The sequence below is a fragment of the Convolutriloba macropyga genome, chromosome 7 (genome assembly GCF_964194025.1).
Source record: "Convolutriloba macropyga chromosome 7, txConMacr16.3, whole genome shotgun sequence".
Lineage (NCBI taxonomy): Eukaryota > Metazoa > Xenacoelomorpha > Acoela > Convolutidae > Convolutriloba > Convolutriloba macropyga.
This window is the reverse complement of record NC_134474.1, coordinates 51,942,351-51,970,110: the sequence shown is the minus strand read 5'-3', so window position 1 is coordinate 51,970,110 and position 27,760 is coordinate 51,942,351. Positions and strand designations below refer to the sequence as shown.

At 36.2% G+C, this 27,760-nt stretch overlaps 1 protein-coding gene across 1 annotated transcript in view; it reads left to right on the top strand.

The window, feature by feature from the left end:
* The window catches only part of LOC142342355 (acetylcholine receptor subunit alpha-like), a 47,160-nt gene extending 20,043 nt beyond the window's left edge, over positions 1-27,117 (top strand). The window contains exons 2-6 of the mRNA XM_075393654.1: positions 3,229-3,410; positions 4,350-4,512; positions 6,003-6,255; positions 6,776-6,966; positions 26,891-27,117. Of these exons, the coding sequence (XP_075249769.1) occupies positions 3,229-3,410; positions 4,350-4,512; positions 6,003-6,255; positions 6,776-6,966; positions 26,891-27,076 (975 nt within the window). The 3' untranslated portion in view covers positions 27,077-27,117. The remainder of the gene's footprint in view (positions 1-3,228; positions 3,411-4,349; positions 4,513-6,002; positions 6,256-6,775; positions 6,967-26,890) is intronic.
* Positions 27,118-27,760: the final 643 nt, after the last annotated feature.

The following is a 27,760-nucleotide window of genomic DNA, read 5'->3' as shown; positions in this document are numbered from 1 at the left end:
CTGGTCTCATAGATACCTGTTTTCTCAAAATAGACTGAATATCTCTGGTCTTTGATTCACATAATTTTACAGCAAAACAGTGAAAAAATTGAAAGTTTTGAGAGAAAAATTCACTCTTGGATGTTGCCCTTTTTGAACATGACGATGAAATTACTAGCTCGAAACATTATAACGTATTATCATTAATGTTAAGGCCGAGAACAATTTATCTCAAGGTCAAATTCAACAGTAGAGTTAGAATAGATCGACTACCGAATTTTAATGATAAATTCGTTCCAAACCGAATCGAGTTGTTCTCTTTTCTCGACATATTTATATAGGAGCTTTTATTAGTGCGTGATTATCATGCATGATGTGAAGCTGAAACTCAAATTTGCATTACCGTCCTTATTCAGAAATCAAAGATATGACTAATATACCATTTAAGAGATTCATAAACAGTTTGCAACAGATTCTTTGCCATTGGTTTGCGATGAATTCATTTAATGAAACGGAACATTCTACAAAATTCCTATAGGCTAGGAAATTTCCGATGAGATACAATTTACACTGCGAAAGCTGATGTTATGGAAAACTGTTTACATTCTTTCAACATTTTTATCTACAGCCAATCATGGACGCAAATTTGACATGTAAAGCCACGTGACAAGCACCATAGAAACATCTTGAAAAACTAATAACAATCCGTTGAAACTAACTAATTTTGTTTTTACTAAACTGAGATATCGTGCCCATTGATGCACAATTTGTTTAGCGGTAAAGTAAATGTCTTTCAAGCCAGTGAGAGAAACTCTTTATTTCGTACAAAACTTTTATTAGCTAGGAGGTTTTTACCTCAAAGGGAAAACAATTAGAATATTAAAGTTAATTCGAATTTCAAACAATTCAAAGTTAATTGCTGCTGTACAATCACTAAGCTGATTTAAAGAAGCAAGATAACGTACTTGCTTCTTTAAATCAGCTTAGTGATTGTACAGCAGCAACTAACTTTGAATTGTTCGAAATTCGAATTAACTTTGATATTCTAATTGTTTTCCCTTTGATGTAAAAACCTCCTAGCTAATAAAAGTTTTGTACGAAATAAAGAGTTTCTCTCACTGGCTTGAAAGAAGACCAGGTCCGTCTCATATTGGTGTTATCGAGGTCTATTGAAGACTAGAATTGAGTCAATGAGGCAAACTTTAGATTTTCAGAATAGAGTTTTGCTTGCGTTTAAACAAAGTAGTTACCTCGTTATTTTAGTTAATCAATGCTGCTTTTGATAGAGGAGTCTACTAATAAGGATTCATTTTCAAGATTTTTTGAAATATTAATGAAAATTCAATCCGAAATTGATTGTTTCAGTCTATGATTATTTTCGTATTTTGATAGAGCAAAATTGTTGAACAGCGAAACTGAACTGGTTATTGGGAGTAATTCACTTTAATCCAATGCAACATTAGCCTATACTATATCGCATAACACAGTTTTCAAATGTTAACCGCAAAAACGTAAGTTCTGAATAGATTCGAAACCGATGAAGTCAAGGGTTGTAAGACTTTCCATAACTTTGATAGTTGAACAGCCTTTACTAACCAAATACTGATAGTCGATAAGTAACGGAGACATTTGGTTCCTTAAGTCGGTTGTTCCCAACCAATAAATCCTCATAATGTCTAGCTCTTATGATAAAATCAACTTGAGATGGTCAATTGAAGTCGGGATCTGCTAAGTGTAAGTCTTTAACTTTCTCCCAACTCTCTGTGTCGACCTGTTTAGAAGGCAAATCGTTTTGTCATCTTTGTTGAAACTGATGCCTCAACGACAATAGGTGCTATGCTTCTCGGTTGAAGGCAAAGATCAACATATCCTTGAGTTGACATATCCTTGTCCAAATATCCAAAGGAAAAACGCAAAGTTGTTTTCACTTAGCAAACTATTGTGCCCAGATCGGATTTAGAAGCCGCCTTCTTAAAAGATGTCCTTTTCTCTTTGACTCGCAATTAACGAAAAGACTGAGATGCCTAAGCTGTTCCATTTGTGGTCTCAAAATCAATTATTACTCAAATGCAATGCGTCATGAAACCAAACGGAACGTAATGTTTCCATCAGGTCTTGTGAAAATAACCTTAAGTGAGCAGTGGCGTAACATCTCAACAAGTCTAAACACCTTTAATCATGGAACTTGAGTCCTGTGAAATGAGGAAATTTTAGTCGCTAAAGCGCAAGTTTTGTTCTCGATTACGAATTATCGTAAAAGAAATTGTACAATCAGCTCACAACATCGGCCGTACGAATCCAAAACTTTTCACTTTGAAAATGGTAGTTAAACGAAGTTGTCGTAAACGGGCTATTAATTGAGAAAAAATATAGAATAAGAAAAACTGGAGAGAAATAAGCATTGCGGTTCAGTTAATCACAGCCTAAACTAGTTTGACCCTAGTTGAAATCATAGGACAAATACTGCCCCCTTATCAGCTGTCTTCCTGTCCACAGATAGACTGTCTTTGAGCGCACAGTAGAAAAACTGCGTTAAAAATTATAGGGTGTGATTCTCGTTTTGACTTAAAGAAACTCTGGTTAATACTATTGAGTTTGGTCACAGGCGTTTCGAAATGACCAAAAATGTGATGAGAGGTACTTTCGGGAGCATCAAAATTCTGGAGAGGGGTCTGCGTTCAATTAGGGTTTGAGTAGCGCAAAATTCCAAGCAGTACGCTGAATTTGAGTTCTCTTGGAGGGTACAAAAATACTGAAGGCACGAAAGTCTGATCAATGTTGACTTGAGTCACAGGGATGGTGTAATCGAACAAGATTCTTTTTCTTTGGACCGTGTCGTACGCAACTGATATTAAGTAAAGTACTGTTTTTGCTTTCACTCTTGCAAGAACCGATTTCGCCAGGCGGAGTACGACTGTTCTATGCATATTTGACAAGCAATGTTACAGCAAGATTAAATTGAGCAACTATTCATGAGACTGAAAAGAAAGAGAATGAGCAGCACAGCTGCTGGTAACTGCAAACATAATGTTTTCACACAAACGGGAAAAACAGATTGAAAAGTTTACTGACACTTAGGTGAAATGATCTGCAAATGAATGAATGAATGAATGAGTTTAGAGAGTAAAATGAGAACTAAATCTGACATCGTATAAAGATTTACAACAAAGGTATAAATAAGATTATTATATGACAGACTGGAACCTATGAATTCCTTCAAATAAACAACTATTTTCGTTTTTTTTTCAGATGGTGCTGAGTGGGTGGTTGTATCAATCGTGGAGAGATGACAGTCTGAGTTGGAATGGGGAATTGTTCAGGGGCAAGTCTGTGAGATTGAAGCCCACTGATATTTGGGTACCTGATGTTGGATTCATAAACACTGCCGAGAACACCCAGAGCTTGAAGCCTATTACTATTCTACCTGTAAGGCAAGTAAACAACCGAAAAACAAAACAACAGTATGTATCCAGCAGAAAGCCCTCTAGCTATGGTAATTCCTCCAATCACAAGTTTTTGTTCTTACCTGACCTAAGTGGGGAAAACAAATCTTGTTGTGAAGAAAGGAAACGGACTGCTGATATTTGATTAATTAAACTGATAATTGGTTGTGTTGATGACTAAAATCATGATAACCAAGTTAATTGTCAATTGATTTTATATTTGTTCAAAAAAAGTAAACTACGTTCCAAAACATATCACTTCTCAAAATATTGAAAGTAGGCCGTCTTATTGTTCAGTAACCTGATAAACGATATTTTTAGGAGCTCTATATATCTGCTCTAATTTAATAACCTTATAATGTACTTTGTTTTAATCTATTTTATAGTTAATTTGATTTAAATCAATCTTATAATCTATTTTGTGTGAGTGAAAAATTCAGATTGAAAATAATAATTGGACTGTGCTGATGATACACTGCGGGGCAAAGGGTTTGGGCAACTTTTGTTTTGTTCCACCTAAATGGTTGTCTGTGAGCAAACCATTTGCCAGACCTTACCTTCTGATCATAACCTCGTGCTGCAATTGTCCACACTACTTTTAAGAGCATAGATCTCATGCGAACATGTAATTTTGGTCGCTTATCAGCTCTTGTGTGCAATCCAACCTGGTCTGATCAAAGGTCGCCTGGGTCCTGAACCGCATCCTGGGATGTTTGGAAGCATTTGTATAAGAGCTCCGCCTAAAATAGTTCACTGAGTAAATAAATATTCGGCACTAAGACGGCATACCTGATAGTCTTTACATAATATAGCATGATTCCTTTCAATAATTCTCAGAAGTTAAGTTTTATAAAAACCTTCAAAAGAATGCAGACAAGACCGTGAAGGCGCATATGTCTATGATCGTCTACGTAACTATATATGCAGGGTGAATTGGTTGGGTGTGGTATCTTGGCAACAGCCCATCCTCATTACCACTCTCTGTCACATGGACGTGTCTTTCTTCCCATATGACACCCAGACATGCACGCTATCAATGATGTCATTCAGGAAACATGGTGGACTCATCAACCTATGCCACATGCAGCATGTTAGTCAAATCCACTCCATCTTTAGATACTTCTGTTTTTATTAAGTAGGACACCCCGAAATCCTACATCTCACATTCCCTGTCATATCATTTTTGCTTGGAGCGAAGCAAATAAGTAAATGCATATATATATGAGAATTGAGTTTTAATCTTAAAACGGATATATCAATCACTCTGAATTGTTCTAGCCTTTCGGCCTTTGATCGGATCTTATCAACCAACCCACTGTTAGGGCTACCACTAGCTCCTCATTCAGATATGGTCTCTGAATATTCTCTGTGTTTCAAAATTTTGCGTAAATTTGGGCAACTGAACCGTCTTTTTAATTTCTTGGTCTTAGTTTTGGAACTTAGTCTTTTGCGACTTATAATGAAATCATTTTCCGGACCTCATCGTCTATTGTCTACAATATAATCCTTGTTTTACACTCCAATACTTTTGATTGAACGAGTTTTTCTTCCAACACTTCTGATAAAGCGATAATTCCATTTTTTTTTGCTTTTCAGTCTGAAAAATTTTTGATCAATATTTGTGGTTTAATTTAATTGTTACTCTAATTTAAACTGCCCATTTCTCAGAATCAATAGTTAAGCGGACTTTCATCCGGTTGTACCCAATTGAACTTATTACTCAGTTGACATTATCTAAAAACAGCAAGTTCGTATCATGCTGACTGGGTCATGTCGTTCTCAAGTGGATTTGATTCGAGATTTTCGTAAAGCAACTGAAAGTTTGGATCCATTCTGCCCCCCCCCCCCCAGTGTTTTTATGACCCGCAGTTACAAATTCTATGTTGTTATATAGCACGTCACTATGTAAGAAAATAGCACGTGCGCCTGGGGGTCATAAAAGATTTATGCTCACTAAACTGGAGTGGCCGAAACAGAATAGATCCGAAAGTTTACTGATCAATTTCGTCTGGCGAAATACACTTTACTTTAGTGGCCTATACTTGAAAAAAGAAATTTACAAGATGTAATTGAGCAACTTGTCGCGAAGTGCAAAATAAAAGACAGTGGCTAGCTAACTAGATAATCATCGTAAAAATCAACAAGTGGGAAATGGTTTACTGTTGAGTACATGAAAAGATTTACATTAGTACTTGAAATATGTCTGGAAGATTAGAGGGAAAAATATGAACTGAATTTGGAAATCAAATGAGATTTACTGCGCTAAATATGTACTTATGTACAACACCTGCAATGGTTACAAAAGTAATGTAATCAGTGCAGATTTTACATTAGAGATTTGTTCTCAATTTTTAACGATTGAAGATCCAGCCCAATTGGGGGTATTTCTTCTCTTATCATGAACGGTTAGGAAGACTTTATCCTTCAAAAGTTTCTTAAATATCAGTAGCAATACTGTCGCTTGATCGATCATTTTATTCAGCTTACAAAAGTGTCAGCCATTTGAGAGGGAGTTTCTTAACACTGCTAACCCCCCCCCCCCCTCTCCGATGGCTTGACTATGGGATGTATGTTGGGTAGGTGAATGGTCTTCAGATGATTTTGCACCAAATCCACGACCACCCGGAATGGAATCTAATTCACTCCAAGAAACTCAGACAGGTAATCAAAGTGGGCAGGAAACTTAGCTCCAGACTGCAATTCGTGTTCTCGTTCCAAAGACGGGCATTCTTCTACGAGTTCAGCCTCCTATCGCCCCTTTATATTATCAGTCTCATGGCTCTCTTTTCATTCACTCTCCCCAATGCGTGTGGAGAAAAAATTTGCTATTCTGGGATATTGTTAACAATTAATATCAGTAGACAATAATATTCATAGTTGAGATTTGATTTTATGAATAGAATTGGCACATTTTGCATTTATAATTCTCCTCTTTTCACTCTAAATAAAGTTCAGGTAATTTTACCTGAGAAAAAACCTGAATTTACCTGAAATTTACCTGAACCTTACCTGAAAATTTTAAGTAAAAAAAACAATTGCAGTTATAATCAATAAAAATAGTCCCTTTATTTAATCAAGAAATATTAATATCAAATTTCTTCTATCCCGTATTACGTATATATAACAATGATACCTATGAAACCAATAACTCCGATGTTTCCTTGCAATTTTTTTTGTCGTTTTTGGGCGAACTCGTGGATTTATATCGTAGTTGTTTGAGTTTTAAGGTACATTCAACTCTCCCTTTCAAAGAAATAACAAAGAACAATTGCATTTGAACGATGTAAGTTGATAGGATAGATCTTTCCAGTGCTAATTAATATGTTAACAATATCTGGACTGAATGATTCCAGTGACTATTCTGTTGTCTCTCGTGATCAACTTGTCTCTGCTGAGTCAGTTTGTGCCCAACTCCAGTGACAACTTCCCAGTGGTGGGAGTGTTTTTCCTAGTCTCAATTGTGCTGGTGGGACTGTCGGTTGTACTCAATGTCCTCACTCTATTCATACACAGTTGTGCAATGGATCCCATGCCAATGCCACATGTAAGTACACAGAATGGAGTGTTAGAGCCTCACATCAACTTCGATGGTTTTACCTTAATTGTAAGAGTGATTCTTTTGACTTTAACCCAAAATTGTAAGAGTACTTACAAATTATGTGTACTTACAGAATGAGAAGTCTATTGTAACCGGATGTAAAATGCTTTGCTTGAATTGGTTTCTAAAGATAAGCTAAACATGTGAAACGGAGCAAATAGATCTTTGATAAAGTGAAAAGACATGATACGATGGACAAGAGGCTCTTGGTCGTATTCATGGAGGACGTTATTAAACGATTTGCATAAGAAACAAATAACAACATTTGATGATTAACAATAGTCAATGATTTATGATTCAAAATACCGGCTGAATGAATCGAAATATGGGGATTTATGATTCGAAACGCCAGATTTATGACTTAAAAGACCGGGTGAAGTTCCGAAATACCAGATTTATTTTTCGAATTACCGGGTCATTAACTTCTTCCGGCATCGTGTATTTAACGACCCGGAATGACATCCCCCAAGACAACTTTTCGTCGAGTCATAATTCTACGACCTCATCTCGGGAGCCATTCCCATTCCTCATGAGTGCTTTTCAAGCACTGCGGAAGAAAATGAGAATCAAAGTTTTTATAATATTAATTTTTTTTAGGTTAACGCCGAAAGCGGATGAACAGAAAAGATGAAAAAAAATTAATTGTTTTATAATTGTTTTTATTGATTGCCTGTTAAATGTTATGTTGTTTTGATACTTTAGTGGAAAATTAATTTAAACCACATATAAATCAATGATTGTCTGCTCAGTTTTTGAAACTGCAGCTTTTAAGCTCTGATATAGTAAAATGAGCCGAGTGGAAAAATTTCACTGATTTTAAGTTACAATCAGGAGTTTACTCATTTTTCTTGAATAAGAGAATTTCTTCTCACTGCGTCTCAATTAACTAAATCGAGATCAAATTAAACGGTTTATTTTGTCTTCTGACAATCAGTACAATTTCGCAACACGGTGTTTGATAATACGCAAAAGCTGGATCATGAAGCGAAATTAAATTTAAGGCAGCACTCCTGAACTCAGATTGAATGGAAGAAAGACGAATTGCAAGTAAAATAATTGAATGAAGTAATTCAATTTCCCTAAAGTTGAATGACAGGACTTGAAGTGCCTGGACGAAAATTTGTACTCAAATCTCGTACACAGTTTATGTGTAGAGAGAGATTAGTTCGAGAATCGAGAAGTTTAAATTACAGTGCTGTTTCGCTAAGAGAATTAGGCTTATTATTTGCGGGGTCGAATCGGCCCACTTATTGTGCTAACTAGCTGCGCTTTGCGATTAGATTTATTCAAACAGGAAGTATTGAATTCAGGAGTAATTAGCATGAAAGAACATTAAGGAAAGAATTAACTCTGATAAAAGTCAATGACAACTGAATAACTTTGTGAACAATCAAAATGTTTATAAAAATTATTTGAACAAATTGAGTATCAGGTCTGCAACCTATGAACAGCTTAAATGAAGGGTACTAATAGCGTAAAAACATCAGAATTCTAGACAAGCAAATTTAAAAATTAGGGAAACTTGAATATTAAGAATATGGAAAGTTATGTAACATCCTGGAGTAGAGGTGAATGGTTGGTACACATGTACCACATTTCCGCCTCAGCAAAAACGAAAACAAAAATTGGCTTGACATTTGTTCGTATCAAAGAATTTGTGATAAGAAAAAAAATCAAAATTTAAACTTTTTATATTAATAATAAATTATGTGATTCTTGGTTGTTTTCAATGTTTAGTTTCTTTGAGTTTTCTATTCACTGTCCGAATCAGAAATCATCACAACCTCTAATGCAGCTCTGACTAACAAGTCGAGGTTCAGCAGTTCGTAAAATTAAGTTACTGGAGCTACTTGCAATGAGATAGCTCCAAATTATTTGTTGGATTATGTTCCGCAGATGGTTAACGAAAACAAAAATTGGCTTGACATTTGTTCGTATCAAAGAATTTGTGATAAGAAAAAAAATCAAAATATATACTTTTTATATTAATAATGAATTATGTGATTCTTGGTGATTCTTGGTTGTTTTCAATGTTTAGTTTCTTTGAGTTGTCTACTCACTGTCCGAATTAGAAATCATCACAACCTCTAAGGCAGCTCTGACCAACAGGTCGAGGTTCAGCAATTCGTAAAATTAAGTTACTGGAGCTACTTGCAATGAGATAGCTCCAATTTATTTGTTGGATTATGTTCCGCAGATGTTTATACGCCCTCAACATTGATTGCCTTATATGCCCTCGTGTTTGTTTTTCGTTTCTTTGGCACTGTTGTGATAAATGGGCATGAAACTACCAATTGGTCCACCATATTGACATTTTCTGTTCTGTGGTGCTTGATGCGGTACGGATTATTGGATGTAGATGCATTTGTATCTTGTTTTGGTGTAAGTGCAGTTTTGTTTGGTAAAGGTAGCGGTGGTGGAAGAGGTTTTACTGACATACGAACATGGAGTGCTCCCGAGAAATTTGGTTTCACCGATGACAATTTGCTAACACCGTCTCTAGGTTGTTTTCGGCTATTTTTTTTCTGCTATACATTTTTTGTCAAAGCTTGTTTGCAAATTTAGGTACTTTGTCCTTGGTTGTTCTCCGGTTGGTATTTGCGGTCTTCTATCTGCGTATACACGAAGGTGCGTGTCTTTCTTGGCTTTAGTGCCAAATTTGCCATTTCGATTTTGGCACTGCTAATTTGCTTGGCTCTTTGACAACATACGTCAGATAATCGTCTTTTAGTACTGATGAACCTGGGCGTAAGACCTCTTATAAGCCCAGTAGATCCGTTTCAGATCTCTCTTTTGCGAGCTTTTTCTTCTCTAATTTTGAGTTGTAATGACTCTTCAATTCTTGGTATTGGCCTGCCAAGTCCTTCCATTTCAATGTGTCAGGACCCGTCCTACGAAATTACCCATTAACTCTCATTTGCGTCATGAATATCAATAGTTTTGTGTATTACAAATTCTATTTCGCGTCGCGTTTCCCACATTGCTCCCATATGTCCTCTGCGATTAGGCCTGTCCATTGAACTGCATCTTGACCTAAGTATTCAGTTTTAACAAATTAATATGAGAGTTCATTCAATTTAGGATCGGTGCAGATATTGCTTAGTTGTGGGTTTGATCGTTGTCCAACAAGCTTGAATAGACAATTTTTCAGTGTTTTCTGTTTACAAGTTCTTAACTGATATTTGATTGAGATTAATGAATTTTTCGGGTCAAATTGTGATTTTGCATTCTCTTTGATACATCGAAACCTGCGTTTAATTGTCTGTTGTGAACGCTCTACTGGTCCTATTACTCCTTGGTTGTTGATTGGCGCCTCAATTAATATTAGTTTGTTTATAGAAACTACTAATTTGCATACGTCAGATAATCGTCTTTTAGTACTGATGAACCTGGGCGTAAGACCTCTTATAAGCCCAGTAGATCCGTTTCAGATCTCTCTTTTGCGAGCTTTTTCTTCTCTAATTTTGAGTTGTAATGACTCTTCAATTCTTGGTATTGGCCTGCCAAGTCCTTCCATTTCAATGTGTCAGGACCCGTCCTACGAAATTACCCATTAACTCTCATTTGCGTCATGAATATCAATAGTTTTGTGTATTACAAATTCTATTTCGCGTCGCGTTTCTCACATTGCTCCCATATGTCCTCTGCGATTAGGCCTGTCCATTGAACTGCATCTTGACCTAAGTATTCAGTTTTAACAAATTAATATGAGAGTTCATTCAATTTAGGATCGGTGCAGATATTGCTTAGTTGTGGGTTTGATCGTTGTCCAACAAGCTTGAATAGACAATTTTTCAGTGTTTTCTGTTTACAAGTTCTTAACTGATATTTGATTGAGATTAATGAATTTTTCGGGTCAAATTGTGATTTTGCATTCTCTTTGATACATCGAAACCTGCGTTTAATTGTCTGTTGTGAACGCTCTACTGGTCCTATTACTCCTTGGTTGTTGATTGGCGCCTCAATTAATATTAGTTTGTTTATAGAAACTACTAATTTGCTTCCGAAATTGGAATCTAGTTTGGTCAAAGCCAATGCGTTGCGGAACGCCATGTAGGGATATGAAGTTTTGCAGAACTTCTTGAATATTGTTTCCCTTTGCATATTCATATACTTACGCTGAAGGAAGTTTCGAAAAATGGTTAATCTTGATCTTTTTGACTTGATATGGGGCCGCCAAAAACAATTTGCAGTTCATCGTTTGGTTCCTTACGTGGTTTACTGTGGGGGGCGGCAATTTAAGGAAGGAAAAACTGGTTTTTTGCGGACTTTCTTTTACAAATCTTGATGCATGGGCCACATTTTGATTTCTACGAAACAATGCCGAGATTCTTGTTTGGTGACTATACGCAGTTTGCCATGTCTTTTATACCCCAACTGCCAGTCTGAATGAAAGAAGCGCTTCTAAGTATGCACATTTTGTCGAGTGTTTTGCTTATTCGTTCAAACATCTTCTGTGGGCGGGATGATTTAATTAAAGCGAGCAAATTAACAGAGTGATTTTGCTGAATGCTGTCCACAAAGTTGTTCTTTTAATTGTGGAATGTGTTGTTGGGCCGTGCTTTGATTTTGCGTGAATAGTTTTCATGGTGTCGCTTGGCGGCGCAAAAACTGCATTATAAGTAGCAATTTTGACATTTTTGGGAAATTCTTGATTATTTACATCAAATTACAGCACATTTGGTGCTTTTTTTCTTAGGAACGTTGCGCTCCGCGTTTCACTAGATGAAATTTTGCCACTACTAATTGCTCATAGCATTGTGTTATGTTAGGTGCTATTTTTTAATTCGCGCAATATATAATCAACCCAGCCCATTCCAGAGCCTAGCATTTGGTCTAATTCAAAACTGAAAGGTGAAAATCTATCGGGCCAGCATCTATGTCTGTTCTTGCATGACTTATTATGAGAGTGCTGTTTATTTAAGTATATTTTAGTATCTTTTATTATAAGAGTGCTATTTCTTTTAATATCTTTTAGTATTGATAAACCGGGGCGTAGTTTTGTGGATCTCAAATTCTATGTCGCGTTTCTCTCTCCGATTCCTCTCATTTGTCCTCTGCGATTATTCTTATCCATTGTACTGTATCGTGAACTAAGTATTTATTTTTAACGTTTTAATGCGATAGTTCAATCAAATTAGGATCGGTGCAGATATTACTTAGTGGTGTATTTGGTCGTCGCCCAAAAAAACGCTTGAATGGGCGATTATTCAGTGTTTTCTGTTTACAAATTCTTAACTGGTATTTGATTGAGATTAATTAACTTTTCGAGTCAAATTGTGATTTTGCATTCTCTTTGATACATCGAAACCTGCGTTTAATTGTCTGTTGTGAACGCTCTACTGGTCCTATTACTCCTTGGTTGTTGATTGGCGCCTCAATTAATATTAGTTTGTTTATAGAAACTAGTAATTTGCTTCCGAAATTGGAATCTAGTTTGGTCAAAGCCAATGCGTTGCGGAACGCCATGTAGGGATATGAAGTTTTGCAAAATTTCTTGAATATTGTTTCCCTTTGCATATTCATATACTTACGCTGAAGGAAGTTTCGAAAAATGGTTAATCTTGATCTTTTTGACTTGATATGGGGCCGCCAAAAACAATTTGCAGTTCATCGTTTGGTTCTTTACGTGGTTTACTGTGGGGGGCGGCAATTTAAGGAAGGAAAAACTGGTTTTTTGCGGACTTTCTTTTACAAATCTTGATGCATGGGCCACATTTTGATTTCTACGAAACAATGCCGAGATTCTTGTTTGGTGACTATACGCAGTTTGCCATGTCTTTTATACCCCAACTGCCAGTCTGAATGAAAGAAGCGCTTCTAAGTATGCACATTTTGTCGAGTGTTTTGCTTATTCGTTCAAACATCTTCTGTGGGCGGGATGATTTAATTAAAGCGAGCAAATTAACAGAGTGATTTTGCTGAATGCTGTCCACAAACTTGTTCGTTTAATTGTGGAATGTGTTGTTGGGCCGTGCTTTGATTTTGCGTGAATAGTTTTCATGGTGTCGCTTGGCGGCGCAAAAACTGCATTATAAGTAGCAATTTTGACATTTTTGGGTAATTCTTGATTATTTACATCAAATTACAGCACATTTGGTGCTTTTTTTCTTGGGAACGTTGCGCTCCGCGTTTCACTAGATGAAATTTTGCCACTACTAATTGCTCATAGCATTGTGTTATGTTAGGTGCTATTTTTTAATTTGCGCAATATATAATCAACCCAGCCCATTCCAGAGCCTAGCATTTGGTCTAATTCAAAACTGAAAGGTGAAAATCTATCGGGCCAGCATCTATGTCTGTTCTTGCATGACTTATTATGAGAGTGCTGTTTATTTAAGTATATTTTAGTATCTTTTATTATAAGAGTGCTATTTCTTTTAATATCTTTTAGTATTGATAAACCGGGGCGTAGTTTTGTGGATCTCAAATTCTATGTCGCGTTTCTCTCTCCGATTCCTCTCATTTGTCCTCTGCGATTATTCTTATCCATTGTACTGTATCGTGAACTAAGTATCTATTTTTAACGTTTTAATGCGATAGTTCAATCAAATTAGGATCGGTGCAGATATTACTTAGTGGTGTATTTGGTCGTCGCCCAAAAAAACGCTTGAATGGGCGATTATTCAGTGTTTTCTGTTTGCAAATTCTTAACTGGTATTTGATTGAGATTAATTAACTTTTCGAGTCAAATTGTGATTTTGCATTCTCTTTGATACATCGAAACCTGCGTTTAATTGTCTGTTGTGAACGCTCTACTGGTCCTATTACTCCTTGGTTGTTGATTGGCGCCTCAATTAATATTAGTTTGTTTATAGAAACTAGTAATTTGCTTCCGAAATTGGAATGTAGTTTGGTCAAAGCCAATGCGTTGCGGAACGCCATGTAGGGATATGAAGTTTTGCAAAATTTCTTGAATATTGTTTCCCTTTGCATATTCATATACTTACGCTGAAGGAAGTTTCGAAAAATGGTTAATCTTGATCTTTTTGACTTGATATGGGGCCGCCGAAAACAATTTGCAGTTCATCGTTTGGTTCTTTACGTGGTTTACTGGGGGGGGGCGGCAACTTGTGGAAGGAAAAACTGGTTTTTTTGCGGACTTTCTTTTAAAAATCTTGACGCATGGGCCAAATTTTGATGTCTACGAAACAATGCCGAGATTCTTGTTTGGTGACTATGCGCAGTTGGCCATGTCTTTTACACCCCAACTGCCAGTCTGAATGAAAGAAGCGCTTCTATGTATGCATCTTTTGTCGAGTGTTTTGCTTATTCGTTCAAACATCTTCTGTGGGCGGGATGACTTAATTAAAGCGAGCAAATTAACAGACTGATTTTGTTGAATGCTGTCCACAAATTTGTTCTTTTCTTTGTGGAATGTGTTGTTGAGCCGTGCTTCAATATTGCGTGAATACTTTTCATGGTGTCATTTGGCGGCACAAAAACAGCAATATAAGTAGCAATTTTGACATTTTTGGGTAATGCTTGATTATTTACATCAAAATACGGCATATTTGGTGCGTTTTTTCTTGGGAACCTTGCGCTGCGTGTTTCACTAGATGAAATTTTGGCGCTACGAATTGCTGGTCGCATTGTGTTATGTCAGGTTTGGCGCAATATATAATCAACCAAGCCCATTCGAGAGCCTAGCATATGCTCTATTTCAAAACTGAACGATTAAAGTCTGTCGAGCCAGCGTCTATGTTTGTTCTTGCAGGACTTATTATAAGAACGCTGTTTCTTTGTTAAGATCAATGAGCGGTGGTCTAAAATCACTGTGAATTTCTGTCAAAATAGGTTATTCTACTTGAAATACTCTATAGCCCACCCGTCTCTAACTTTCAGTTCGTTGATGCTATATCGTGATTTGACAGATTTCAGAAAATGCGAAGCGAAAGCCACGATTTTCCATCCCTCATGATCTAATTATTCTAGGGCTGCTTTATTGCCTCCATAGAAGCCTCGCAATTCACTTTATTTTCGAGAGTCGGATTGTAGCGCTTAATTCCAGTTGAGTCTGCAGTTTTATTTCTGATTACATCGAAGTGTAAATTAAAGTTCTCTGTATATATGAAGTTTTTGAATTTTCTATGTAGTGGTTTTAGAGGATGGCATATTTGGGCTAACTTTGGGACAATTTTTTTTTTGGCTTTAGAATCGCTCTTGTCTCAATTTCAATTGAATATTGATAAATTATTTCTTAGTGTTTCTTCATTTAATTTTTTCAGGTATATTTTGACTAGATTTAAATGTTCGTTTAATGTAACGCTGCTATGTTTGATATATTGTCAATAAAACAATAATTAATCGTGAGGCCAACTATGATTGTATCAATAGGTTTTTAAATTCCCGGCATGTCGGCCGGCATATCGGTTAGGTCGAAAAACCTTCTTTTAAAACGGTGTGTGTCGGTCATATCGCCACTTAAAATGTTAAAGTTACAATGCCACGCGGTTTCCGGGTGTAAGTTCAGTTGGCTATATGCGAATTACAAACCTAGTGTTGTGAAGTGTGATTAGTTTTGCGCTGGCTCGCGCTTAGTTTTTGTGAGATGCATTCTATCAGGCCGTCTGTCTTTAGCATTTGGAATTTATTCTTGTGTATCATTTCGCGTAAAATTCTCAAATCAAGAGCTAAGTTAATTGAACCGTATTTTTTAAACCGTTATTACGATTGGTTAGATGACTCAGTTTTTCGGTGTGGTCTTCTCTAATGATTTTTTATAATTTTTATTCTATTGTGTCCTTTTTTTTATTGGAACAATTCTACCTTCCTGGTGGCGTACTTGGTAAAGTTTCAGAATTTGAGATCTATGTGTATGTAAAATTGACTTACCGATTCTTGTGGTATAACTTGGAAATTGCTTTCTAGAATTTGGTGTGTTACACTTTTTTGATTTCTCTCTTCATCGGTAAACCATTTTGATTCTGTATTTCCTAAGATTATTTTTGCTATGTCATTCGTAACTATTGAGCAGAAACTACCTGAATCTAGTCCAATTGTTACGTTTTTCATTTCATTTTTGACATTCTTATTTCGTGGCGTGATTTCGTGATATTCCTCATCTGTTATTATTGCCGCTCACAAATTTTTTCTGACAAACTGTGCTCTGAGTTGTAAAATTTGTTTTAGTTGTCCACGTTGTTTATTGATTCTTCCACGTGTTCTGGTTTGGTTTTTAAAATTTTGCACTTATATATTGTTTTTTATTTGCCGCTGTTGGCACAATTCTGGAAAATGATATATAAATCCACAACTATAGCACTTTATCCTGATTACAAGGCAGTTTTGTTTTTTTTGCTGGCATGGTTGTCCGCAGTTTCTACACTGGTTTGTCTGATTTCGCCTGTTGAAAATTTGATTGATTTGATTTTGTTTATTTGCGGTGCGAAGTTCACTTTCATTTTGACCGTTGTTGATTGCGGTTTCGCCGCATTGCTTACTTTTAATTGGTTTTGTAGTCCAATTTCTATGTTTTTCGTTGTCTGGTGAGCTGTGGTTTGTCTGATTTCACATGTCGAAAGTTCGATTGTTTTTTTATCAATTTGCGGTGCAAAACGACTATTTTTTACACGTTTTTGTTTGTGATTTGCTAGCTGTGCCAGAATTCGTTAATTTTCGGAGCAAATGCCATTGAATTTTGACATCAACGTTTTTTCATGAACCATTTGGCGTATTTTCATCTCTCTGCAATCCTTAGAATTGTAGTTTTCCGCTAACTTTTTTAATATGCTTTAACATTGCTCGACATTTCCCGTTATTTTGTTTTGTTGAAGTGAACAGGTATCTGTCAAAAACTTTTTTGCTTGTTCTTATAAAGGCTCGTTTCATCGTTCCTCACAATTCGACCGCTGTCGTTTCGTTAATTTAAAAAGCGTATTTATAATTCTCGCCTTCCGTCAAAACGGAGACTTATGAAAAAATTGAATTTTATTTTCGTTGGCATATGTCCCATATTTGATCACAACACAAGATTACTGCTTCATTGGCTCGTTGGAAATTTAGCTCACAAGGAAACTGTTATGGGAATTTCTTGTTTTTCGGTCTCTCTCTCAAAGGCTTCATTAGGGTCATCACTAGTTTGTTCGTAGTTTGGTTCTAGTGGTATTTATAACTGCCTGGGTTTTGTTCAGAAAAGAGTGTCGAACGCGATCCCTGCCTTGTGCAGAATTGTCAACTTGACTTCACTACGCAACCTCTCCCAACGAAGTAATGTTTCAATAGACGCTCTTCCCCAAATAGGTATCTATTGCTAGGGGTGTTTTCCTCAATCCTGCTGAAGGCGCACACTGCTAATGTGTAGCGAACACACCTTATATGAAGTGTGAGATTAGGTCCATTTGCGTAGCGTATCGATAAGTGTAAGTTACAATGCCGTTTCGCGGAGTTAATGCGGCTTTTTGAAAACTTTTCTATATGGCCGTTTTCATTATTTTTCCTAATTCTGCCTTGACTTTGTTTTGTTTTATTATTAGAAATTTTAAAGTTTTCAGGTGGCGTAGTAAGTAAATTTCATTAAATTGGGATCTATCTGTACGAATGTCTGACTTACGGATTCTTATGGTTCTGGAAAGTCTTTTGCAATCTGTTGCTTTGTATTTGGTTTGTCGATGCACTTCACTATCTTGTTCGTTGTTTGTTGCTGTTTAATGCCGATGCCTAATGTTCGACGATCAAGGATTGTGCATTAGTCGCGGACCAATTATTACATTTAATTGTTACTACAGGTGTTCCAAATGTGGTTACCGGTTAATTTGAGAACATTTTGATAACCGGTCAACCAACTTGCTTCTGTGTAGTTCTCTATGATTGGTTTTGCTCTGTCGTTTGTAACTACTGAACAGAAACTCCCTGAACTGTTACGTTCTTGTTTTGTGGCGTGATTTCGTGATTTTCCCCCTTGATTGGTATTGCCGCCCAATTGTCGTCTGACGAAATGTAGTCAGAATTGTAAAAGTTATTTTTAGTTTTTCACATTGTTTGCTGATTCTTCAGTGGGTTCTTTTTTAGTTTCTGAAAAATTTTATACCTATTTTAAATTTTCATTTCCAACATTGGGCACAAGTGATCAATAATTCCACAGCTATTCTCCTTTATCCCGATTGCAATCCAGTTTTGTTTTCTTTTGTGTTGGCATGCTTGTCCGCAATTTCTACCCTGGTTTGTCTTTTTTCGCATGTTGAAAATTTGATTGTTTTGACTTAGATTATCTGCGGTGCGAAGTCCACTAATATGTCGAACGTTGTTGAATGTGCTTTACGTCGCGTTGTTTCCCTTCATTTTTTTTGTTGTCCGATTTCCATGTTTGTCGCTCGCGGACTGGAGACTGCCAGGATTGGCTCTTCCCTTTCAAATAACGAAAAAATTCGATATTTAAAGCTTTTTTTATTATAATATATATATATATATATATATATATATATATATATATATATATATATATATGTCCATAGATTCATATATATATATATATATATATATATATATGTAACTGTTTTTTCTAAGTTCATACAATTGCATTTTTCCGCGAACTACTTGTACTGTAATGTACTGTAATATCGCTTCAAATTTTCTGCCTTTTTGGTTTTCTTGAAAGGAAGAGGTATCTGTCAAACACTTTTTTTCATGGGCTTATGAAGGCTTGTTCAATTTATTCCCCACTGTTGGAGCTTTGTCAATTGTTTAAATACAGCATAGAGTTCTTTTCTATATAACATTTGCCCTCCCACAGTGCCGATGTTCAAGTATAAAAGTGGCACATATTTTGATTTGCATATACCCAAGGTTCATCACAACACAAGATTCCAGAACCTTCTATGGCTCATTGGCACTTCTCCCAATAAATCTAATTGGGCATTTCTTGTTTTTCTTCCTCTCTGTGGCCTCAGTGGGGTCATCAATTGGTTAATAGTAGTTTGGTTCTGTTGTTAATATCACCTTTGTAGAATTTGGTTCGAAAAAAGTATCTAAAATGACGCCTTCCATGGTACGAATTGCCGCCATGCCTTGAGTCCGGAACCTCTTCCAACGAAGTGTCGGTTCAGGAGACGCATTTCCCAAAAAAATCAATTTTATGGGCTGTTTTTTTCGATCTTGTTGACTACACCATGTCATGCACAACTTGTTTGTAGCGAGAGATTAAGTCGTTTTGCACTTCGTAGCGATCATTTAATTTAGAATTCTGTTTCGCGGGAAGAATCAGGCTCCTTCAAAGTTGTTTAAGGCGGTTTTTTTTAATTTTTCTAACTATGCTTTGACTTTGCCCTGCAAATTTAGTGTAACATTCTAGATTTTTGATTGCGTAGTTGGTATTTGTTTCCAAATTCAATTATAACTGTATTAGTTTTTGACTTACCGATTCTTGTGGTTACTTCTGGAAACTCTTTTGCAATCTGTTGCTTTATCGGATTAGATGTGTCGATAAAATTCTCTACCTTGTTCGTTTCGTGTTGCTGTTTAATGCAGATGCCTAATGTTTCGAATAGATCTCTTCCGATTAATGGTCATAATCTTTTTTTAAAGATCACAAATTTTGCATTTTTGCGGACTATTTATTGCATTTAATTGGGGTTTTAAGATTTTCCAATGTGGCTACTGGTTAGCTTGAGTAATTTTTATATTTCTCATTTTATTAGTTAACCAACTTGCTTCTCTGCAATTTTCTCTGTTTGATTTTGCTATCTCTTTTGTAACTATTGAACGGAGACACTACCTGAGTATAGTAGAAGTGTTATGTTTTTGTTTTCAGTTTTGACTTTCATGTTTAGGGGCCTGATTTTGTGATTGTGATATTCTTCATTTGTTAGTAAAGCCATGCAATTGCTCTCTGACAAACTGTGGTCGGAAATGTTATCGCTGTTCCAGTTGTCCACATTATTTAAAAATTCCTCATCGGCATCGGTATTTTTTTCGTTATTTCATTGTTTTTGATTTCCATTTTTTGATACATTATTGCAAATTTATATATAATCCCACAATCATTGCAGTTGTTCTCGATTGCAATGCAGTTTGGTTTGTAGTTTTGCTGACACGCTTGTCTGGATTGGATTGCCAAAGACAATTGATTTCTCCGGTAGAAATTTTGATTGTTTTGATTATGTCGATTTGCTCTCTCAGCGTCCCGTTGTTTATCGTCATTTGGTTATGTTGTTCAAGTTGCATAAATGTCGCTGTTTGGAAAGCTGTGCCAAGATTGGTTGATTTGCAGAGCAAATGACACTGAATTGCAATATCAGACGTTCTTTATATCAATACTTCGCGTGTTGTCTCCTCGCACTCCTTGAATATGCAATTTTCAGCTGACTCCTTTGATATACTGTAATATCGCCCGACTTTTTCTCCCTCCTTTGTTTTCTCGAAGGGAAGTGTTATCTGTCAAAAGTTATTTTGCGTGTTCTTATAAAAGTTTGTTCCATCATTATCCACAGATCGACCATTGTCATTTCGTTAGTTACAGCATAGAGTTTTTCTATTTAACTCTCGCATTTCCACAGTGCCGATACTCAAGTATAAAACACATTTTGGGTTGATTATTTCCCAAGGTGGATCATACCACAAGATTTCTGCTCCTTAGTCTCGTTGGGACTTCAACCCCCATTTAAACTTTGATTGGGCATTTCGTCGTTTTCCTCCTCTCTATGTGGCCTCATAGGGGTTATCAATTGGTTATTAGTAGTTTGGCTCTATTGATAATACAACCTCCGTAGGTATTGGTCCGAAAAGTTATCCAAGTTTATTCCTTCCTTGGAAAGAATTGCCAACTTGAATTAAGTCCGTCACCTCTCTCATCGAAATGAGGATTCAGTAGACGCCCTTTCTCAAAAAATGGATCTACTGCTAAGGTTGTTTTTATCAATCCTGCTGACTGCGCCATGTCGTACACAGTTTATGCATAGTGAGAGATTATGTTGTTTTGCAAGGCCAATCGATAGTTTTCAGCATCCTGTTTCGCGAGGTTAATCAAGCTTCTGTTTACTAATTTACTAATCCGATTTGCGACGCGAATCGGCCCTTTTATTGTGCTAATTAGCTGCGCTTTACGATTATTGTGAACACTTAAATTGTTTGCCAACTCAGTTTAAAATATTCATTATAAGAACTGCAACGCATGAACAAATTGAATAAAGATTGTGGATTGAGGTATACTGAGGAAGAATGAATGGACAGAAAGTTTGTGATTAACAACTCACAAGACAGCTCACAAAATCCCATTCTTTTTGAAACTTAATATCTGGCGAGCATCCGCGTTGCGTTGTTGCTCGGTGTGGGGAGATTGAGACGATTGAAATCCAATAATTACAGTTTTTAACTGGCTAAATGTTTCTTCTCCCCACCTCACAGTCGTGCTCTGATCCCCATCCAATGCATCGAATTTTGGTTTTTATGTGTACGATAAACAGGAACATTATTTTTGTTTTGGGTGGAACTCGAACTGATATCAGTATCCAACATTGTCACAAAAATGTGAATGCATCCTATTAAGTTTGTTTGACGCTTTTATGATTACGAGTCATCATATAAGATTTTGTATGACTAGTGAGAGTTCTGTATAACCGTATTTATTTCAAGTAAACTTGATATTTCAATTTAACTTGTTAGGTAAATGCAATTCAACCAAAGCAAGAAACTGCCCGGCATGAACTTCAAACCAAACGCTATTAAACCATAGCCAACTAGCAAAACGCTTCTGTTTTCGTACCAGCTAATTCTTGAGACCTATTAGTGCAGTGGCTTAAGGCATATTTTTGCTTTTTGGTCTTTCTGTATTTTTTTTCTGTATTTCAACGTGGATTGAGGTATACTGAGGAAGAATGAATGGACAGAAAGTTTGTGATTAACAACTCACAAGACAGCTCACAAAATCCAATTCTTTTTGAAACTTAATATCTGGCGAGTATCCGTGTTGCGTTGTTGCTCGGTGTGGGGAGATTGAGACGATTGGAAACCAATAAACACAGTTTTTAACTGGCTAAATGTTTCTTCTCCCCACCTCACAGTCGTTCTCTGATCCCCATCCAATGCATCGTATTTTTGTTTTTATAATGATTATAAAGTTTATAAAGTTTGTGAGCTGTGTCAGAGAAAAATAAAATAGTACCAGGTTTTTATGGTAGTGCGCATTGAAACTCATGTTTCGGATTTTTTGTGTCAAATTGGTCTGAGCATTTTCACGAGGCTTCACATTGCGTGCACTGTTGTCTTGCGTACTTTTTAGCACACATTTTTTTCTGTGAAAACTACTCAGAAGATGGAAATTAAGAAGAACAACCTAAAGGTAACCAAAACTGTTGATCAAAGAAACCCCAAAAAGTACGCATGATAACAGTGCATGCAATGTGAAGACTTGTGAAGATGCTCACACCAGTTTGACACAAAAAATCCGAAACTTGAGTATCAATGCGCACTAACATAAAAACGTGGTACTATTTTATTTTTCTCTGACACCGATCACAAACTTTATAAAGTTTATAAACTTTAAAAAAACCAAATTTCGGTGCGTTGGATGGGGATCCGAGCACGACTGTTGGATGTAATCAGAGTCAATGTCAATATATTCCATCTTTACCCTGATAAAATGGTTGACATTTTTATTTCGGATGAGAGCGTTTTGCATGACCTACTGACAATAATGAGCACAAATGTGTCAACGCAGAATTTTCGCACTTTCACCGAATGGCGGTTTCCAATGATATGCGACCCCCAAAGACCCCTTAAAAAGAAATTTGAGAATTTAAATGGTTGTTTAATTAACAAATATATTAAATTTTTGGCCTGTAATGGCGATGTAACATTGACAAATGGAAAAAGTTTTTTCCCATATTAATCGTCCTTTAAACTTATACCAAAAAAGTTGCCTGATTCTTTAGTGTGTATCACTATCATAAAACTGAGTTTTCTGGTATCAGAACTTTATTGTGATGAAACGTGACCTCATGGCTAGTGAGACCACTAATAACGAGTGTCAAAACGCAACAGTTTCCAGGGTGCGATTTCTTATTTAAGATGCAGCGATGTCATACATTTTCTAATACGATTACTTTATGGTCAGTCATCATGAAATCATAAAAAACCTAACCATGTAAAAAAACCATGAAATCATATTTGACCTTGTATCCCTGGCCAGAAGAAAGGGAAAATTCCCAGAACTGAGAGTGAAGTCATTTAAATTATATTGAACCACGACTGCAGGTCGTTTTTATCTGAACTCCAAATATTTCTGACGTTTTTATTATTGCCTTAGGAAGTTTTACTTTGTTTCTGCCCTTGTACGATAAACAGGAACATTATTGTTGTTTTGGGTGGAACTCGAACTGATATCAGTATCCAACATTGTCACAAAGATGTGAATGCATCCTATTAAATTTGTTTGACGCTTTTATGATTACGAGTCATCATTTAAGATTTTGTATGACTAGTGAGAGTTCTGTATAACCGTATTTATTTCAGGTAAACTTGATATTTCAATTTAACTTGTTAGGTAATTGCAATTCAACCAAAGCAAGAAACTGCCCGGCATGAACTTCAAACCAAACGATATTAAACCATAGCCAACTAGCAAAACGCTTCTGCGAGGTGAATCAAGCTTCTGTTTACTAATTTACTAATCCGATTTGCGACGCGAATCGGCCCTTTTATTGTGCTAATTAGCTGCGCTTTACGATTATTGTGAACACTTAAATTGTTTGCGAACTCAGTTTAAAATATTCATTATAAGAACTGCAACGCATGAACAAATTGAATAAAGATTACCAAATGCGTGGAAACATTGAAGTTGTAGACATAAACTAATTTATAATGGGAGGGAGCTTCGGAATTATTAAGCATGAAAAACTATGTAACAACCGGGATTGGTGGTGAATTGATGGTACCTGAGAAAAGATCTAATAATGGTACTTCAAATTGGAGAACGTCAAACCAAACGATATTAAACCATAGCCAACTAGCAAAACGCTTCTGTTTTCGTACCAGCTAATTCTTGAGACCTATTAGTGCAGTGGCTTAAGGCATATTTTTGCTTTTTGGTCTTTCTGTATTTTTTTTCTGTATTTCAACGTGGATTGAGGTATACTGAGGAAGAATGAATGGACAGAAAGTTTGTGATTAACAACTCACAAGACAGCTCACAAAATCCCATTCTTTTTGAAACTTAATATCTGGCGAGTATCCGTGTTGCGTTGTTGCTCGGTGTGGGGAGATTGAGACGATTGGAAACCAATAAACACAGTTTTTAACTGGCTAAATGTTTCTTCTCCCCACCTCACAGTCGTTCTCTGATCCCCATCCAATGCATCGTATTTTGGTTTTTATAATGTTTATAAAGTTTATAAAATTTGTGAGCTGTGTCAGAGAAAAATAGAATAGTACCAGGTTTTTATGGTAGTGCGCATTGAAACTCATGTTTCGGATTTTTTGTGTCAAATTGGTCTGAGCATTTTCACGAGGCTTCACATTGCGTGCACTGTTGTCTTGCGTACTTTTTAGCACACATTTTTTTCTGGGAAAACTACTCAGAAGATGGAAATTAAGAAGAACAACCTAAGGGTAACCAAAACTGTTGATCAAAGAAACCCCAAAAAGTACGCATGATAACAGTGCACGCAATGTGAAGACTTGTGAAGATGCTCACACCAGTTTGACACAAAAAATCCGAAACTTGAGTATCAATGCGCACTAACATAAAAACGTGGTACTATTTTATTTTTCTCTGACACCGCTCACAAACTTTATAAAGTTTATAAACTTTAAAAAAACCAAATTTCGGTGCGTTGGATGGGGATCCGAGCACGACTGTTGGATGTAATCAGAGTCAATGTCAATATATTCCATCTTTACCCTGATAAAATGGTTGACATTTTTATTTCGGATGAGAGCGTTTTGCATGACCTACTGACAATAATGAGCACAAATGTGTCAACGCAGAATTTTCGCAGTTTCACCGAATGGCGGTTTCCAATGATATGCGACCCCCAAAGACCCCTTAAAAAGAAATTTGAGAATTTAAATGGTTGTTTAATTAACAAATATATTAAATTTTTGGCCTGTAATGGCGATGTAACATTGACAAATGGAAAAAGTTTTTTCCCATATTAATCGTCCTTTAAACTTATACCAAAAAAGTTGCCTGATTCTTTAGTGTGTATCACTATCATAAAACTGAGTTTTCTGGTATCAGAACTTTATTGTGATGAAACGTGACCTCATGGCTAGTGAGACCACTAATAACGAGTGTCAAAACGCAACAGTTTCCAGGGTGCGATTTCTTATTTAAGATGCAGCGATGTCATACATTTTCTAATACGATTACTTTATGGTCAGTCATCATGAAATCATAAAAAACCTAACCATGTAAAAAAAACCATGAAATCATATTCGACCTTGTATCCCTGGCCAGAAGAAAGGGAAAATTCCCAGAACTGAGAGTGAAGTCATTTAAAATATATTGAACGACTGCAGGTCGTTTTTATCTGAACTCCAAATATTTCTGACGTTTTTATTATTGCCTTAGGAAGTTTTACTTTATTTCTGCCCTTGTACGATAAACAGGAACATTATTGTTGTTTTGGGTGGAACTCGAACTGATATCAGTATCCAACATTGTCACAAAAATGTGAATGCATCCTATTAAATTTGTTTGACGCTTTTATGATTACGAGTCATCATTTAAGATTTTGTATGACTAGTGAGAGTTCTGTATAACCGTATTTATTTCAGGTAAACTTTATATTTCAATTGAACTTGTTAGGTAAATGCAATTCAACCAAAGGAAGAAACTGCCTGGCATGAATTTCAATAACAAAATCAGGTCCTTGGTTTTCCGCAGCCTCCACTCCAGCTCTGGGGATACATTTGACTCCGAATGAGCTTCTGGTGATGCTCCTAAATGTCAAATGGGTTTCAAATTCTACGAAATATTTCCATTTTTTCAAGACATCATGGTTGATCATGGCGGTCGTATGCAAAACGATCGCTCGTCCTTATCGTAAAAGTGTCATAATTATTTTAGCCTGCTCGGTAACCCATTTTTACCTATCTATGAGTAGGAGAGTTTAATATCCATAACAACAACTGCATACATGGCGACGTATAATCTACTCTAGTGAATGCAGGTCAACCAGAAGCATTTAATTTTGCCGTTACTTCTTTGCAACGAAGCCTCATTTCAAATGTGGTGGAGAAGTGTGATTTTTTTTCCGGTCAGCTGCCATGGCAAGAAGTACGAACAATAGGCTCAAAATTGTACTGAATTCCTGACCTTTGGGGGATTTTCTGACACTTTCCTTAAGGCTCTCCTACGAAGCGATCATAACACAATTGTGCAACTGGGCTCTCTAACTTTCTGTAGGCTAGCTATATCGATCTCATTTTTTGCAATATGCAGGTCCGAAAAGTGCTGATTGCAAGAAAAGCAACATTATAGGCATCTATAAATTGCCAGGAAACCTTTGAAGCCTTATTTCACCTGATAGGGGTGAAGTGCAATTAATGCCTGGGCTCAAAATTTTTTTTAGGAATATGGGCGTAAAATTTTGGAGTTAGTGCTGAGGAAACACCCCCAAAGATTTTTCATGAAAAGCGGCGAGAGTGAATCCATTGTTGATTGGAACTGTAACAATGATCTGTGTTGAACCAGATTTTATAAATTAAATTTTTCTCTGCCCAAAGAATCTAACAGATATACATAACAAAATGTGCCCAATAACCAAACCTAACCAATAATACCGCGAACAATTATTTTAAGGTATTTAACAGTCTTGTGCATACATACGTACATTATTTGTTTATGTTGTTGACTTTCTCTCCCCCAGGATAGTATTTTGTTAGATCGTAGAATATTCAATGTGATTGCATTTTTAGTGTATGTGTTGTTTAGTTGCTGTGGAAGATAGTAGTGACTTACATGGGCACTTTCACTGTCACTTCAGAGAGGAGTTTCTTGAAGAAGATGCAGTTGACAGATTCTACAAAGAGAGACAAAATGTTGCACCAAGTAGCATCCTACATCACTGTCATCACAACTAGCCACAGGGAAGGTACGTCCAAGTCAAGTATTGGCTAGGTGTTAATTACAACGTTTCATCGCGTTCGCCGTATTCATCGCGAAAAATTAGGCACTGTGTGAACTTTTTCTTTCACAATTATTTCCAACAAATCGTGTAGAACTTCTCTGGGAAACTTTGACCTCGGCAGCCATATATGAATTAGGTGTACTGATAAGAAGCACTCACGTTGAAATGATTTAATATTCTGTCAGACAACAACAGCATCAATGTTCAAAATATGAAAAGACTTTAAGAGATCTCTAAAGCGCGAAAGTTTTTGTCACGAAAATTATTTATTCCAATTAATTCACACATGTGCGTTATGTTAAATATCAATCTCACTAATTGGCAAGTGTCCGGTAGGGCATTTTTTTAAAAAACGAAATTGACGTTTTGTTGGAAACGAGAGATAATTTTTTGTGTCCATTCTCTGTTTTGCGTTACCAATTTTTCACGTTGAAAATCAGTTAACCAATTCGTCGAAACATGTGACAAACTATCGTGGAAAAGATATGACACACTGAAACGGTATTTTGTCACGAGTTTTCACAGATGAACGTAACCTATTTCTACTATTTAGCAATTGTATTTAGTTGTGTTTAGCAATTGTTATCATCGGACCGTGAATGATTGATTTAATTTTTTATGGATGTTGATCAAAACCAAGGTTAAATTTGTTTAAACTACGCAATCATTATTAA